Genomic DNA, 13,659 nt, shown 5'->3' with positions numbered 1-13,659 from the left:
TTCGCGCCGCTGCCGCTTCCGCTTCCGGCCGAAGCCGCGGGAAGATGGCGGCGGCCATGGCCGCGCGGGCCGTGTGGGTCGGCCTCGGGCGGCTGGCGTCCGCCTGCAGCCGCAGCGTCCTGAGCGCGTCGGGGCCGGGAGCGGGTGAGACCCGGGCGGCGGGGTGAGAGGAGGGGTCGGGGCGCGCGTGTCTGTGTCCGCCCCGGTGCCTTCGGTGTTGACCGCTGTCCCTGATGCGGCGAATATAGCACCGGCCCTGCGGTGGGTGAAACCAGGGTTCGGATCCCGGGTCCTTTAGGAGCTTAGCTGCTGACCGCAGCCCTTCAACTTCTCTGCAGGCCCGGTGTTACCCGGGGGGGGGGGGGGGGGGGGGCAACCTGAGGCTCGGTTCAGAGAGCTTAGGTAACTTGCCCAGGGTCACACGGCGGGGAGGTGGGGGGAAGAGAGATACAGACCTCCAGGCGCCTGTGCTTTACCATCGCCCCCGGGCTACGAGCCCCTCTTCCAACCTTCCCTGTCCCCGTCTGGAAAATGGTGAAGGTCCTTGCCGAATCTTAACCCGTTCAGCAAAAGCAATGGCTGCATTTTAGGCCCTGGGTTTTTATGAGGCTAAAAAAAAGTTGCATTCGTCAAAAACACTGTATTTTTGCCTGAAATGATTGGAGTGTGTATTTGGGGGGGGGGGTGTTTAAACATGTTTTAAAATTAGATAAAATGCGCATTTGACGGTATTAAATAATTGTTCCCTTTTTTAGATGTGGTGATGCGGGTTTGTTTGGTTTTTTTTAACTGTTTGTTGATGAAAGAGTGCAAGCGGGGTTGGGGCAGAGAGAGGGGATCCGATGTGGGCTCTGTGCTGACAAGCAGACAGCAGCAAGCCGCGAGTGGGGCTCCAACTCACCCACCGTGAGATCATGACCTGAGCCACCCAGGTGCCCTGGTGAAAGTTGGCTTTAAGTTGGCAGGAACATTTTTACAAAAGCACTGGAAACCACTGCTTTCTACCTCCACATAAAACCACCCCTGGAATGCCGTGTTCAAGTCCGGACGCCCACTTTAAGAAACACAGACAAAGTGGAGCCTGCTTAGGATTCTCCCTCTCTCCCTCTCTGCCTCTCTGCCTCTCTCTCTCTCTCTCTCCCCCCACCCCCTCTCTCCCTCTCCCCCTCCCCCTCTCCCCTTCCCCCTCTCCCCCTCCCCCTTCCCCTCTCCCCCTCCTGCCTGCTTCTCCCCGCTCCTTCTCTCTGTCTCCCTCCCTCTCTCCCGCCCTCCCCCCCCCCCACCAGCCCAACCCCACTTGGACACTCTGTCTGTCAAGAAAATAAACTTTAAGAATATTTTTTAAATACACACATTACATAGTGTGCTGGAAGCTGATAAGTCTTACAGAGAAAAAGAAAGCGTAGGTTGGGAGGGAGGGGATCAGTTTTAAATAGGATGGTCAAGGAAGCCTCTCTACTGAGATAGTGTTTGAGCAGAGACCCAGAGAAAAGAAGGGAATTAGCCTTGTGGATTGCGGGGGAGGGAGGTTCTAGGGGAAGAACAGTCAAGGAACACAGGTTTTGAGGTGGGCATGTGCTTGGCATGGGCCTGGCATGTTATGGGAATAGGCAGGCAGCCTGAGCGGCGGGTGCAGAATGAACAACGAGATGGGCTCAGAGAGACAGGGGATCACGCTGCCCGTGCCCTGCAGGCCACTGCAAGGGCTTTGGCTTTCTCTCTGAATGAAATAGGAAGCTCGTGGAGAGTTTCAGCACAATAGTGACAGGATCTGACCTAGGTTTTAGCAGGATCACTCTAGTTGCTGTGCAGAGAAGGGAGGTAATGGGGAGAGCAGGACATTAGTGGTAGTTCAGGCGGGAGGTGGGGGTGGGTTGGAGACCGTAGGTGGTCAGAACCCGGATCTCTTGAAGAGGAGAACCAGGAGGAACTGCCAATAGCTGTGAAGGCAGGAGAGAGAAGGGTCCGAAATGATGGAGACTTTTGGCCTGAGCACCGGGAGAGATGAAGTTGTGGTCACGTGAGATGGGGAGGAGAAGCAGGCACTCGGGGGAACCTGGAGCCTTTGTAGGTTTCGAGATGCCTATTAGACTCGCAAGTGGTGATGGCAGATGGTCAAGTGGGGAGTCAGGTCCAGGCTGCACCTTAAGCATACTGGTGGTCCTCAAATCCATCCAGCTAAGTGCAGTCACCAGGCGAGTGGGCGTAGATAAAGGAGAGAGAAGGTCCAAGATCTAAACCCCAGGCGCAGCGAGGTAGCAGAGGAGAGGAGGAAACCAACCCAAGAGACCCATAGTTGGGAACACCTGCTAACAGGTAGCTACGAAAGGGTGAATCTTATGGGATGTCAATTATAGCTCAAAAAAAAAAAAAAAAAAAAAGGTGTCAATAGATACAGGAAATATTTGACAAAGGCCAACGTGTGTTCATAACAAAAACAGAAAAAAAGATACAAAGGAAACTTTTTTTTTTTTAATTTAAGTAGGCTTCATGCCGAACATGGGGCTCAAACTCACAACCCTGAGATCAAGAGTTGTCTGCTCTGATGCAAGGAAGTGGTTCCATCAGGTAAGCATCCGAGTCTTGAGTTCATCTCAGGTCACGATCTCACGGTTTGTGGGACCCAGCCCCGAATCAGGCTCTGGGCTGACAGCGTGCAGCCTGCTTGGGATTCTCTCTCTCCCTTTCTCCGCCCCTCCCCCACGTGCACTGTCTCTGTCTCTCTCAAAATAAAAATAAAACTTTAAAAAAAAAAAAAAAAACGTTGGGTCCCCTGGGTGGCTCAGTCGGTTGAGTATCTGACTCTTGGTTTCAGCTCAGGTCATTATCTCAAGTTCGAGAGTTCAAGCCCTGCATTGAGCTCTGTGCTGACAGCGGGGAGCCTGCTTGGGATATTCTCTCTCTCTCTCTCTCTCTCTCTCTCTCTCTCTCTCTCTCTCTGTCTCTCCCTCCCCGCCCCTTCCCTGCTCACTCTCTCTCTCTCAAAATAAATAAACTTTAAAAACGTTTTTTAAAAAAGCATCCGATGCTTGATTTCCGTTCAGGTCACGATCTCACAGTTCGTGGGTTTGACCCGCGTCAGGCTCTGCATGGAGCGTGCAGCCTGCCTGGGATTCTCCCTCTCCTCCCCTTGCCAGCTCGTGCTCTCCCTCCCTCTTGCAAAATAAGTGAATAAACATTTAAATTTAAAAAAAAAAAAAAAAGTCAGACGCTCTACCAACTGAGCCAGCCAGACACCCCCGCAAAAGAACTTTAATAACAGAACATCTTCAGAGATAAATGAATAAATAAACCCTCAACGGCCACTGAGTCGCTGCTCTTTTCTTTTTGCTCCTAAGCTCTGCATCTGATTTCCAGGCTCTTGACTCAGTAGGGGGTGACTGCCTTTGTCCCTTGGTGTATTGGTCACCTGCTGCATAACAAGTTACTCCAAAACCCAGCAGCTAAAGACGACTAACTTTATGTCATACCGTTTCGGATGGTCAGGAGTGCGGGAGCAGTTTTGCTGGGTGGTTCTGGCTCTCATTAGATGGCAATGGCTGGGGCTAGACGATCGTTTCTTTTTTTTTCTTTTCTTTTTTTTTTTTTTTTAATGTTTGTTTATTTTTGAGAGAGAGGGAGAGAGACACAGAATCCGAAGCAGGCTCCAGGCTCTGAGCTGTCAGCACAGAGCCCGACACGGGGCTCGAACCCACGGACCGTGAGATCGTGAACTGACGCTCAAACAACTGAGCCACCACCCGGGCACCCCAAGGACAGTCCATTTCCAATCCCACTCCTTGCCTGTCGGCAGGAGCCCTCAGTTCCAGTCTTTTATAACCTAATCTCAGAAGTTCTGCGACATCACTTATGCCATGTGCCATCGGTCACAGAGACCGGCTCCATCTGAGAGGGACAGTACAGGGGTGAGAGTAGCCCCTCGGGCCGTCTTGGAGGCCCAGAACAGCGTCTGAACCTGCTGGGCACCTGGTGGTCGAGGAGTGGATTCGTGGGTGAGGGATTCCGATTTGGGGCTCTTTTCAATGATGCGGTCAGGGGCACGCGGCTGGCTCCGTCAGAAAGAGACTTGTGGGGCGCCTGGGTGGCGCAGTCGGTTAAGCGTCCGACTTCAGCCAGGTCACGATCTCGCGGTCCGTGAGTTCAAGCCCCGCGTCGGGCTCTGGGCTGATGGCTCGGAGCCTGGAGCCTGTTTCCGATTCTGCGTCTCCCTCTCTCTCTGACCCTCCCCCGTTCATGCTCTGTCTCTCTCTGTCCCAAAAATAAATTAAAAACGTTGAAAAAAAAAATTTAAAAAAAAAAAAGAAAGAGACTTGTGACTCTTGATCTCGGGGTCGTGAATTTGAGCCCCACATCGAGTGTAGAGATTGCTTGAAAACTTCCGATGGTGTGAGGAGCACATCTCAACACACACAAGCAGTAACTAAGTGACGTTCTTTTAGCTTCGGTGACCTAGATTATTCCACAGGCACGTGATAGTGTGGTGGTCTGACTCGGTCACCAGCAAGAGCGTTGTGTGTTTTAGCTTTGTGAAGAACTGTGGCATTTCATACCAGTAACTACCCCTTTTTCTTGTCCCCTCAGCTTCCCTGGGGTCGGCTTCCCGAAGGTTCGGTTCACAGAGCACTTCAGTTCCACAAGGGTAATGTCCAAATATGGGTTCGGGCGACCCTTCGTTTGTGGGACTGTCGTTCTAAAGCCAAAACTGCACGTGCGTGTGTTTTCGAGAAGATGTAACTTTTTTGATAGTGTTTTTCTAAAACCTTCGACGTAAGTGTGGATGGGGTCGTCGAGAAACCCGAAGACGAGTGTGCTCCCGGGCCTTACGCAGCTGTGTTTTATTAAGCAAAGTTTTTAACTCCGAGTTAGAGACTTCCAACTGGGAGTATGGAAGGTTGTATCAGAATTTCTAGGAACAGCTTAAATACCACTGGGAAGAGTGTATTCAGTATTAAAGCATCACGCTTTGGGGAAAACTACAGGAAGTGAATCTGACAAAGTCACACCCTAGTAGCAGTTAAAATCGAGGAAGCCCCGCCTCCTATCCCGGCCCCGCCCCTCGCAGCCTGGGGCAGGTCCCTGGGCGGGTGGTCCACTCTGAGCTTCGTTTCCTCTTCTGCAAGATGGGAGTGATGTACGTGTCCATCTCGGTGGAGTCCTGTGAGCACTCAGTAAATTTCCACGTCTAAAGAGCTTAGGGCAGTGCCTGTCGGACGGGAAGTTGTCCCAGAGTGTCAGCTGCCCTGCGTCACAGGATCTCAGAAATGGAGTCATTCAGGGCTCTCTTACGTTGAGAAGAAGTCGAAAGACAGAATCCGCTTACAGAGAGAGCCCCTGAAGGGGGATTGTAGTTAATTTGCCTGATTCTTCCTATTTCCCCACGGGCCTCCAGCTCGCCAGTCTGCAGTGGGGTGCCGCCCGACCCGGCCGGGGGGCCAGGGCTCCCGCGCACAGACTCCGCGCCTCCGGGTCCATCAGAGGTCATTGCCTGGCTGCAGAGCCGGGACGTGTCTCTGGGAGCTCCAAGGTCAGCACAACGGACGAGCCCGGTTTAATTTTGTGGCCAGCGGACCCCGTCCCGGGGAGCGTTTGACTCGCGGGTCTGTGTCGAGCACCTGCTGACCGCCGGTGACATGGGTCCTGCTGCGCGGTCGGCGGCTCTGCCTGTCGAGTGGCCTTTTCTCCTTGCTGGAGCTCTGCAGCAGAAACGCCGACCTGTCACCGTCTGGCAGCAAAGGGACAGAAGCTCTAAGACGCTTCTGATAATTCAGTTTGGGCTCTCCCGAGCTCTCCCCTCTTTGCAGGCGACAGTAGTTGGAGGCAGAAGTAGATTGGGAAGTCAGAAAGACCCTGCGGCCCTCTTTTGCCTCCAGGCTCCCGGCCCGGTGCTCCCGGCTCCTGTGCCACAGGCAGACGCCTGGCTGTGGCACAGGACAGACGCGCGACGGCACTGCCCCTGCTCCTGAGCGCGTCCCCACTGCCCAGCCTTCCGGGCACACTGACCCTCCTGACCCTGCCCAGCCCCGGGGTGGGGGGAGGGGCTTTTATTCCCATTTGCTCAGTGAGACAAACCGGCCCGCAGGCTAGTGAGACGCTTGCCAGGGTCGCGTTACTCTGGCGGCAGAGCTGGGCTTCAGACGCAGGCCTGCCTGGCTCCTGTCCCCCCATGAAGGCCGAGCAGGCCCCTGCCGGGTGGGAGTTAGAGGTTCGGGTTGGCGGGGAAGGGGGAGAGCACGGGAAACGGTCCTGACGTTGGAGTCCTGCCCTCAGGGCCCTCGAGTGCCAAAGATGAGACACAGGACCCCAGTGGGCTGGGGGGGGAGGCGCTGAGAGCTTCTTATCTTCTTGTGGAGTGTTGGGGGGAGGGGAGCACAGCGCCGCAGCCCATACCTCCGAGCATGTGTGCCCTGGGGACACTGAGAGGGCCCGGCTTCCTTGGATGGGCCACTGGCCCAGGGCGTGGTTATTCCAAGGAGGGGATCTTCTGGAATAAGATGGTCGGAATTCCATTTTAATTACAAGTGATTAGTGGTTATTCCAAGGAGGGGATCTTCTGGAATAAGATGGTCGGAATTCCATTTTAATTACAAGTGATTAGTGGGTGTTCCTTGGATCCCTGCTCCTTCCAGGAAGCTGTGCGGGAGCCTGTCCTCGGTCGTCTCGTGGCAGCACGGCCGTGAGTTTGCACTTGCCGTGCCCCCCCCTCCGCCCCCGGGCTTGGGAGCACAGCCCCGTCTCACAGATTCTGAACGGTGACACACACTTGTGAAAACGTTTTACAGGTACGTTCCTGAAACGTCGCTGAGTTCACCGCCTTGGCCAGAAATTGTTCTGCCAGACCCAGCTGAGGAGACCAGACAGCACGCAGGTAACGGGGGCAGAAGCTGGAGGGCGGTGCCCCCCTCCCTGACAGAGGCGGTCACCTGGCCGCAGACAGGACGTCACGTCGCCGGGCGCTCTGAGGCCCAGTGTGAATGCTCAGGCCCATTTTCGCCACCGAGCACAAAAAGTTAAACCGTCATTCACTTAGCAAATACTCCTGAGCACCGAGCACGTTCAGGGCAGGCTGCGTAAGTGAGGGAGGGGCCCCAGGGCCATCCGTGCTTCCCGTCGCTGGTAGGAGCACGGGGTCAGGGACAGATCTGTCCGCGATCAGAACAGGGTGCACGGCGGACAGCGGGAGCCCGTGCCGTCCTGGGCGTTGGAGAAACCGTCGGGGTGTCGGGACGGGTGTCCGCCCGGGGCTTGTGGCCGTGAGGAGGGACGGTGTGGCCGGCCGCCGTGGCTGCCATGAGGGGACGCGGCACCCTCGGTGTCTTTTACAGAGCTAGACACGCAGGGTAGCGGGTGGCGTCTTTGAGATGCCGCGCCAGCTAAACAGCGTCCTGCCCTTCCTCGGTGCGGCTTCCGGCCTGGACTCCGCTTTCAGGGCAGAAAGGATGTCTTCCTCCCCCGCGCACCCAGCCCCGCACAGGCTGGTGGGTCAGGGCTCCGCAGGGGCTGTGACCCGAGCCGGGGCGGCGGAAGCAGGGAGCTGTGTGGGCAGAAGCTTCCAGGTAGACCCCGACGCTATGCGGCATAATTCTAGGTTTTCCTTATCTGCAAAACGGCCTCTCCTTTCGCTTTGCCAGTCCTCTGGCCTTTTCTTAATAAAGACGGGGAATCGAACAGGGTGAAGGTTTGTCCTCCCCAGAGTCAGAGAGACAGTGCTCAGGCCAGAGCGGGGTATCGTGTGGGGTTGGGGACTCGGTCTGGAAAAGCCCCATGTGCCCCGAGTGCCTGTGCTCCTGGGAATAGTGGGCTGACACTGCCCGTAGCAGGGAGAGGAAGCAGCCCCCGGCTGTGAGCTCCCCTTTCGAGGGTGCCAGCTGCCGGGGAAGCTTCCTGTCCCGCTGAGAGCGAGCAGGGGCCACGTGGTCCTGTACCACGGTCACAGCGGCTGGGGTGGAGCGGCTGCCGTCCCGGTCATGAGTAGCTGACCGACCCGGCCGGGTCCTGACTCTCCCTCTCCCCTCCCCCCCCCCAGAGGTTGTGGGGAAGGTGAACGAGCTGATCGCCACCGGCCAGTACGGCAGGCTCTTCGCCGTGGTGCACTTTGCCAGCCACCAGTGGAAGGTGACCTCCGAGGACCTGATTTTAATTGACAATGAATTAGACGTTGCGTGTGGGGAGAGGATCCGGCTGGAGAAGGTGAGACCATCAGTGACAGTCACCACACGTGCCATCCCACTCCCCGGGTGCATCCCTGGGGAGGCTCCCTCGGGTCGGCGGGGGAAGGCAAGCATCCCCATGGGGCAGGAGAGCAGCATCCTCCCCGGGGGTGGCAGGCAGGGAGGGGCGGGCGGCTGCCCCCCCCCCACCCCCACCCAGGAGACCCTGTCACAGGGAGGCAGGCAGCACGTTCCGCAGAGGAAAGTACGTGTGCTCATTCGTCTCCCGTCTCCGTAACGTGCTCCCACAGAACATAATGGGCGTCCAGGTGAACACGTAGACTTTCAACCCCATGTTACGGGAGAAATGTTTCAGCTGGAACACCACTCTGGCCTTCGAATCGATGGCTGCTGCTTTTTTTTTCTTTTTTTTTTTTTTTTTAATATTTGAGAGAGAGAGACAGCACGTGCATAAGCAGGGGAGAGAGGGAGAGAGAGAATCCCAAGCAGGCTCCACACTGTCAGCACAGAGCCCGACGTGGGGCTCGATCTCACAAACCATGACATCACGACCTGAGCCAAAATCCAGAGTCAGATGCTGAACAGACTGAGCCCCCCAGGCACCCCTGATGGCTTTTAAACAGAGAGGACTGGATTCAGAGGCATTTCCCTGGGACTGATTGATCTTACTGGCCGTTCTACACTGCTCTGTCTGTGAAGTTAGTGTTTCTACTCATCACTTAGGATTCTGTTTGCTGTTTTGGGCGGCTCTATTTGTTTTTGGCCTGTTCTATTTATAAAAGTATATAAAATTTAAGTTCTCTGCACTAGATCATTTTTGTAGGATAGGTTTAACTGTTAGCGTAATGTGCCATAACACGTGTGGTTTTTTCATTAAGACTTCTTCCTTTGTGATTGCAGGCTCTTTATGTGTTACACCAAGCAGAGCATTAAATTCTGTTTCTAAGAAGTTCTTCTCCCAGCCTGTGATCTGAGCCCAGAGCTGGACTAATTAACTGTTTTGGACATCAGCAACCCTCAGAACTCTCCTCTCCTTAATGACACGGTGGCCGGTCATGAGCTCGTGAGCACGAGCGGCTTTACTCTGTGATGTCTAAAGTAACGGGAGCCTTTAAGAGTGTATCTATGAAGGCTTCTAAAAAGGCTTTTTGCTTTGTTTTGTTTTTTTAACAATCTCTATACATGGGACTCGAACTCGCAACCCTGAGATCAAGACTCACACACTTGACCGACGGAGCTGGCCAGGCACCTCCCAAAGACATTGTTCTCAAACATCACGTTAACATAGATGAAAGCCTCACCTAACGCGGGTTGTTTATTCCTAACTTAGGAAATCTAGACTCTAGGAGCAGGAAACACGTCCTTGAAGTAACTGTGAAAGTTTTTTGATTGTCATCGTTTGGCATAAAGAGCCCTTTTACACTGCTACAAAAGACGCTTTTTGCCTTTAGATGTTTAAGTTTCATACGCTCAGGTATTTTTCTTACCAGTCAAACTTCAGATGGTTCTCCAACTTCAATAAAAACCCCTGCCCTTGCAGCACAAAGAGGTCTTCCTGGGAGGCCACACTTGGCCGTGCCGAGAAAGGCTGCTGGATGGGATTCCGCAGTCCTCAGAAAATACACTTGAACCTGAGTGCGCAGGGTTAGCATTACGAGCTGCTTCAAAAGATGCCACAGAACGAGGCCCCCGCTGGGCTCAGTCGGTTAAGCATCCGACTCTTGATTTCAGCTCCCGGTTCGTAAGTTCGAGCCCCACGTGGGGTTCCTTGATGGCAGTGTGGAACCCACAGGGGATTCTCTCTCCCTGTCCCCCCTCTGCCCCTCCCTTGCTTGCTCTGCACTCTCTTAAATAAAGAAGTAAACTTAAAAAAAAAAAAGTACCCCAGTATGATTTGTGCATTTTTCTCCTTGTCTATGTCATAACTTCCAATAAAAAGTTAAATTTTTTTTTTAACGTTTTATTTTATTTATTTTTGAGACAGAGAGAGACAGAGCATGAACAGGGGAGGGGCAGAGGGAGAGGGAGACACAGAATCCGAAACAGGCTTCAGGCTCTGAGCTGTCAGCACAGAGCCCGACGTGGGGCTCGAACCCACGGACCGCGAGATCACGACCTGAGCCGAAGTCGGCTGCTGAACTGACCAAGCCACCCAGGCGCCCCCCAATAAAAAGTTAAAAAGGAAAAAAAAAAAGAAAAGAGCCACCGTTTGCACAGATGGCAAACACTGCCCGGGGTGCACAATCACCAGGTTGAGGGCTCGGTTTTTCCTGCCCCGGCTGCCGCTCGCCAGCTCCTGAGCGGCTCCCGTCCCAGGCACCGACTCATGAGGTAGCCTGGTCGGCGGCATGCCATCGGCACACTGTCTTGTTCTCCAGGGTGTTTGTGTCGCCGCCTGATCGACGAGCTCGTGTCACTTGCCGGTAACGTGTCTGTTTCGCTCCGCAGGTGCTGTTGGTGGGAGCCGACAACTTCACGTTACTTGGCAAGCCGCTCCTCGGGTAACACGCTCGCTCACGTTGGCTTTGTCCAGGACCCACGCGGGCCACCGCAGGGTCGCCAGGCAGAGGATCCCCGGACCACACCATTGTCCCGTTACTAACTTATTACAGCATAGGCCCTTACGATTTGTTGCCGGACTATGCTGCGATCTTCTTGCTGGTTTTGTTTTGTTTTAATGTTTGTTTATTTTGAGAAAGAGAAAGAGGGAGACAGGGTGCACGCATGCGTGCAAGCAGCGGGAGGGGCAGAGAGAGGGAGACGATCCCAAGCAGGCCCCTTGCTGTCGGCTCAGAGCCCGACGCGGGGCTCGAACTCACAAACCGTGAGATCATGGCCTGAGCCAAAATCAAGAGTCGGGCGCTTAACCTGCTAGGCCACCCAGGTGCCCCTGTTGTCTTTTTTTCTTTTTGTTTTTTTTTTTTAAGTAAACTCTACCGAATGTGGGGCTCGAACTCACAACCCCAACATGAAGAGCCATGTGCTCCACTGACTGAGCCGGCCAGGCACCCTGATGCTGTTCTTTTTTTATGGTGTTGAATTGTATAATTCACATACGACACGGCGTTCGTTTTAGGTGTATGGTACCTCCATACGTTGCAGAGTGCACGCCCCCCACGGGCCTGGTCACCGTTTGTCACCACACGAAGCGATTACAGCATTATTGACCGTATTCTCTGCTGTAGTCACGTCCCCATGACTGATTTATTTCATCACTGGGAGTTTATCCCTCTTCACGTATTTTGCCAGTCCCCCCAGCCCTGTCCTTTCTGCACTGAGCTTGATCAGGCTGCTATGTGCTTTTCAAAATATCTGCAGGGAAAAGGACGTATCACTTTTATAACACATACACACACACAACAGTAAAACTTCATTTTGGAAATTCTTACATAAAGCGTTAGTAAGCTTGAAAAATAATCAAAAGGGTATTTTCTGTCTTCTAGGAAGGATCTCGTTCGGGTAGAAGCCACAGTCATTGAAAAGACAGAATCATGGCCAAAAATCAATATGAAATTTCAGAGAAGGAAAAACTACAGGAGGAAGAAAGGTAAGTTAGAGAAAGTGTGGCTGGCACCTTGTTCGTGCTCCGCCGGGGGTACAGCGGCCACACCCCGGGGAGGGAGCTCTGCCCGGCCTCACAGGTCTGACGGGGACGGACAGGCGGAGGGGTGCAGGGGTGAGGTCAGAGGTCGGAGAGGGAAGAAGCAAAGCCCACCGTGGACCAGGGGGAGCTGCGTGATGACGGTTCGGGCAGCTTGCAGCGTGAGGACGACGGGACAAGGCAGGGCCTGAGCCGCGCAGGGAGGAGGCACCCTGGCGCGGTCGGGGAGACCCAGGGTGGGGTTGGGAGCAGCGAGTCTGAGGGGTGACTTCACAGCAGAGGCCTCACTCGTGCGTGTCACCTGTGCGTGTCCCCCGCGTGGGTGCACAGGCAGGGGCTCGTGAGCAGCACGTGAGGGAACAGAGGGGCCGTGGGGTGGGCTCAGCGGCCAGTGAGCGGGAAGGGGAGAGGAGGCCTCATCCCGGGGCGTTTTGGAGCGCGCTGCAGGAGTGTTGCAGAGGGTGCGATGCGAGGGGTCAGGAAGGCGAGAGCGTCCCCTGAGCAAGGGCAGGAGGCCGGCTTTCCCCGCCCAGCCTCTTGGTGTGGGTGCCGGGCTCCACGCATCCAGGGTAGAGGGCACCGGGGCACCTGGGCTCACAGGGAGGAGGCCCCAGGCGGGTCTCAGTCCAGCTGGCACTACCCACTCTCTGCCCCCCCGTCCTGGGGGAGCGCCCAGCCGAGGCGTGGCCCGTGCCGCCCCGTTCTTTTTGACCCCCACACGTCACCCTTCTTTGCCCCAGTCCACGGCCACCTTCCGTTGCCCGGTTAACTGACAGGGTGGGGGCTCCTCGTGGCTGGGACGCGCGGGCTATGGAATCCTGCCTCCGGGAGCGCATAGCGCCCACGGTCCTTGGTGATGCCGTAAGGGCTGCCTAAGCTGTTCATAGTCGGGAGTCGCTAAAATATCCCGAACCAGTAGGCCGGCCTCCCCGCAGGTCAGGCCAGGAGGAGCCTCTCCTACACTCTGCCGCCATCAGGTAGCCCCAGGTTCGGGCAGACGGGCCGTCCGCCCCCAGGCCAGGACGCTCCTGGCCTCCCCGCCCTGGTGTTGCTGTGTCTGATGGTGCCCGTGGGCCGTGTGGGCAGAGAGGAAAGCACCCGCCGTGACGCGCTCACGGCAGGTGGCCGGCGGGGCCCACACGTGCCTGCCGCCCGGGGAGAGCCGGTGTGAGGCCAACCCCATGGAAAGTTCGGGTGGCCCAGCAGCAGGGTTTCACTATAGCTCGCGAACAGCGGCAGAATCCGTGGCCGAGCGGTGACCCTGTTGTCTGTCTTTTCCAGTTATCGTGAACCCACAGACTGTCCTCCGGGTGAACACCGTTGAGATCGCTCCGTGTTTGTGCTGATCGCGAAGCCACTATTTACAGAGTATAAAAATAAACTCCCGTTTTCCGGAGACCGGGTTTCTGAGTTGTGACGTAAAATCTCCACGTGCCCGTGACAGGCCATTGTAGCTTGAACCCCCGTCTGTGAGCATAGTTTTTTAAGCAGCCAGCCTCCCGGAGCCAGAGAAGCCTGGAATTCGGGAAGAATTACAAGCACGGCCCTCCCGGGGCTGCAGCCTGGAGGCTTGTGCAAGGGACACCATGGTTCTCTTGGCTGTCCTCCACCGCAGCGCAGGCGGTGGGGCCCGAGGGTGTGGAGGGGGGCGCAGCCGGGACCCGGGAGCCCACGCCAAGAGAAACAGTCCGGCTTCCACTTCTGGGCAAGATGAGTGGACAGAAAGCGAGTGGACCCCATCTCCGAGTATACCTGTGTCTAGTGATTGGGTTTTTCAAGAAGCTGGGGTTCGAACCTTCTGGGCCCAGAGTCCCTGTTCTTGTCCTTTGCTTTCGGTCCAGCAGGAAAGGAGGGTTGCGGTGCAGGGGGGTGGCGCTCTCACCAAGGGCG

At 55.5% G+C, this 13,659-nt stretch overlaps 1 protein-coding gene across 1 annotated transcript; it reads left to right on the top strand.

Annotated features, from left to right (window-relative positions):
- Window positions 1-22: 22 nt before the first annotated feature.
- MRPL21 (mitochondrial ribosomal protein L21) lies at window positions 23-13,165 on the top strand. Its single transcript, XM_042957425.1, has 7 exons — window positions 23-144; window positions 4,582-4,639; window positions 6,780-6,865; window positions 8,024-8,187; window positions 10,617-10,669; window positions 11,612-11,715; window positions 13,051-13,165. Exons 1-7 carry the CDS (start codon window positions 45-47, stop codon window positions 13,113-13,115), a joined length of 630 nt encoding a protein of 209 aa, XP_042813359.1. The 5' UTR covers window positions 23-44; the 3' UTR covers window positions 13,116-13,165.
- The last annotated feature ends 494 nt before the right edge of the window (window positions 13,166-13,659 follow it).

The sequence above is a fragment of the Panthera tigris genome, chromosome D1 (assembly GCF_018350195.1).
Source record: "Panthera tigris isolate Pti1 chromosome D1, P.tigris_Pti1_mat1.1, whole genome shotgun sequence".
NCBI classification, from domain to species: domain Eukaryota; kingdom Metazoa; phylum Chordata; class Mammalia; order Carnivora; family Felidae; genus Panthera; species Panthera tigris.
Note: the sequence above shows the minus strand (reverse complement) of the source record. Positions and strands in the feature narration are given on the sequence as shown.

Bases quoted from the DNA above. Each gene is read 5' to 3' on its own strand.
- MRPL21 (XM_042957425.1), top strand. From the start codon at position 45: ATGGCGGCGGCCATGGCCGCGCGGGCCGTGTGGGTCGGCCTCGGGCGG. The intron at 6,866-8,023 runs GTAACGGGGGCA...CCCCCCCCCCAG, and splicing joins GGAGACCAGACAGCACGCAG to AGGTTGTGGGGAAGGTGAAC. The intron at 11,716-13,050 runs GTAAGTTAGAGA...TGTCTTTTCCAG, and splicing joins AAACTACAGGAGGAAGAAAG to TTATCGTGAACCCACAGACT.